At 31.3% G+C, this 1,687-nt stretch overlaps 1 protein-coding gene across 1 annotated transcript; it reads right to left on the reverse strand.

Annotated features, from left to right (window-relative positions):
* Positions 1–148: 148 nt before the first annotated feature.
* On the reverse strand, positions 149–1,496 carry LOC111686847. Its single transcript, XM_023449241.2, has 4 exons — positions 1,247–1,496; positions 670–1,175; positions 426–588; positions 149–363 (listed from the first exon to the last, which is right to left on the reverse strand). The coding sequence occupies exons 1-4, from the start codon at positions 1,383–1,385 to the stop codon at positions 149–151; spliced, it is 1,023 nt and encodes a 340-aa protein (XP_023305009.2). The 5' UTR covers positions 1,386–1,496.
* Positions 1,497–1,687: the final 191 nt, after the last annotated feature.

Raw genomic sequence — 1,687 nt, forward strand, 5'->3', positions numbered from 1 at the left:
AACTAGAACAGAACTAGAACAGAACTAGAACAGAACTAGAACAGAACTAGAACAGAACTAGAACAGAACTAGAACAGAACTAGAACAGAACTAGAAAAGAACTAGAATTGGACACATACTGTAATAAAACTGATCTGGAATTGAAGCATTAATACTTACTATTAGGAATGTCATCACCATAACTATATAATAGTGTCTCCCACAAGGGACACCAATCCATCGACAGTAAAATATTTTTATTAACCTCTTCTCTCATAATCATCGGTTGCATAAAACATTTTATGTCAAAAATAAGAAATTTGCGATAGGCACCAGAAACAGCCAACCATCTAGGTCCAGAGGTGTCATAATGTAAAGCAAAACCTTTAAAAAATAAAATTAAAATAATTTATCTTCTAAATTCAACATTTTAATAAAGAACTTACACTTTACACTCTTTTCACCCACATAAAAATAGTTAAGTGGAGCATAATTAATAATATCATTCTCTACAAAACGATTTAAATTCTCCTGAAGATCATTGGTTATATCCCAGATACCAATAAAGCCATTGGCGAAACTAGCAAAAATGTGTTGATGACCGTTAAACTTTAGCAAAAATATTAAAAAAAAATAATACATTTTGTTGAAAATTCTCTTGTAATAATGAAGTTAGTGATTAAAACTTACCTCTGACCAGCATATCTGTAGACATTGTGTATCTAATAGCACATGCTGTTGTTTATGCAACAAATCCAAATTTAAAAGAAAACTTGGTTTTACCTCAATCAAAGTAATATCTTCATTGTAATTATTAGTTTCAGAGGATATTACTTTACCCTCAATATTAAGAGGCAAACTATAGATTTTTACAGCTGAGGAAACTGTGGCCACTGCTACTAATCCTAAACGATTGGATGATTCATCATAACCTCCACTGGGTAAAAATGATACATGATGAACCGGACCATCGGGCACTACAAAACCATAATGTATATCTAATTGGGGTTTTTGATTCTTTTGCGTTACTTTCATTATCAAAATCACGGTATGATGTTGTGTAGGTTGAGTAAATTTAACAAATTTAAACATATCTTGACGATAGACTACCGCTAGATATTGTTCATTGACGTGGGCGGGTAAAGGCAGCCAGGAGCATAGTTTTACTGGTGCTCCCAAAAAGTAATAAGTGTCATCTTTTATAAAAATACATTTAAAATAGATTAATAAATTAGTTTTGAAACGTATGTTGGGTTTTGAAACTTACATTTATTATGAATGCTTTCATATCTTCTTAATTCAGACCATTCGATATTGGTTTGTGGCTCACCAATTACGGGAGTTATGGCTGCTTTAGCCTTGAAATTGAATTTCATTGAAACTGTTTGCTTTGGTAAATATTTCATAAAGTCTTTTTGATTAAGAACTGAATACTGTGTTGTAAATTCGTTGTAGAGGGATTCTTTAGAATAGTTAAGTTTTAAGCTGGAAATATAGACATGAGTTAATTAGCAAGTTTTTTCGTAAATGAAATGAACTGAAACAAACCTAAAAATATACTAGAACTAAAATGAAACAAAACTAGAACTAAAATGAAACAAAACTAGAACTGAACTAGAACTGAACTAGAACTGAACTAGATCTGAACTAGAACTGAACTAGAACTGAACTAGAACTGAACTAGAACTGAACTAGAACTGAACTAGAA

The sequence above is a fragment of the Lucilia cuprina genome, chromosome 5 (assembly GCF_022045245.1).
Source record: "Lucilia cuprina isolate Lc7/37 chromosome 5, ASM2204524v1, whole genome shotgun sequence".
NCBI classification, from domain to species: Eukaryota; Metazoa; Arthropoda; class Insecta; order Diptera; family Calliphoridae; genus Lucilia; species Lucilia cuprina.

What these genes read in the sequence shown, in the direction of transcription:
- LOC111686847 (XM_023449241.2), bottom strand. Translation starts at nt 1,385, where the DNA reads ATGAAATATTTACCAAAGCAAACAGTTTCAATGAAATTCAATTTCAAG. An exon ending in TACAGATATGCTGGTCAGAG is followed by an intron (nt 589 to 669) that starts GTAAGTTTTAAT and finishes TTTTTGCTAAAG; the next exon opens with TTTAACGGTCATCAACACAT. An exon ending in GGGTGAAAAGAGTGTAAAGT is followed by an intron (nt 364 to 425) that starts GTAAGTTCTTTA and finishes TATTTTTTAAAG; the next exon opens with GTTTTGCTTTACATTATGAC.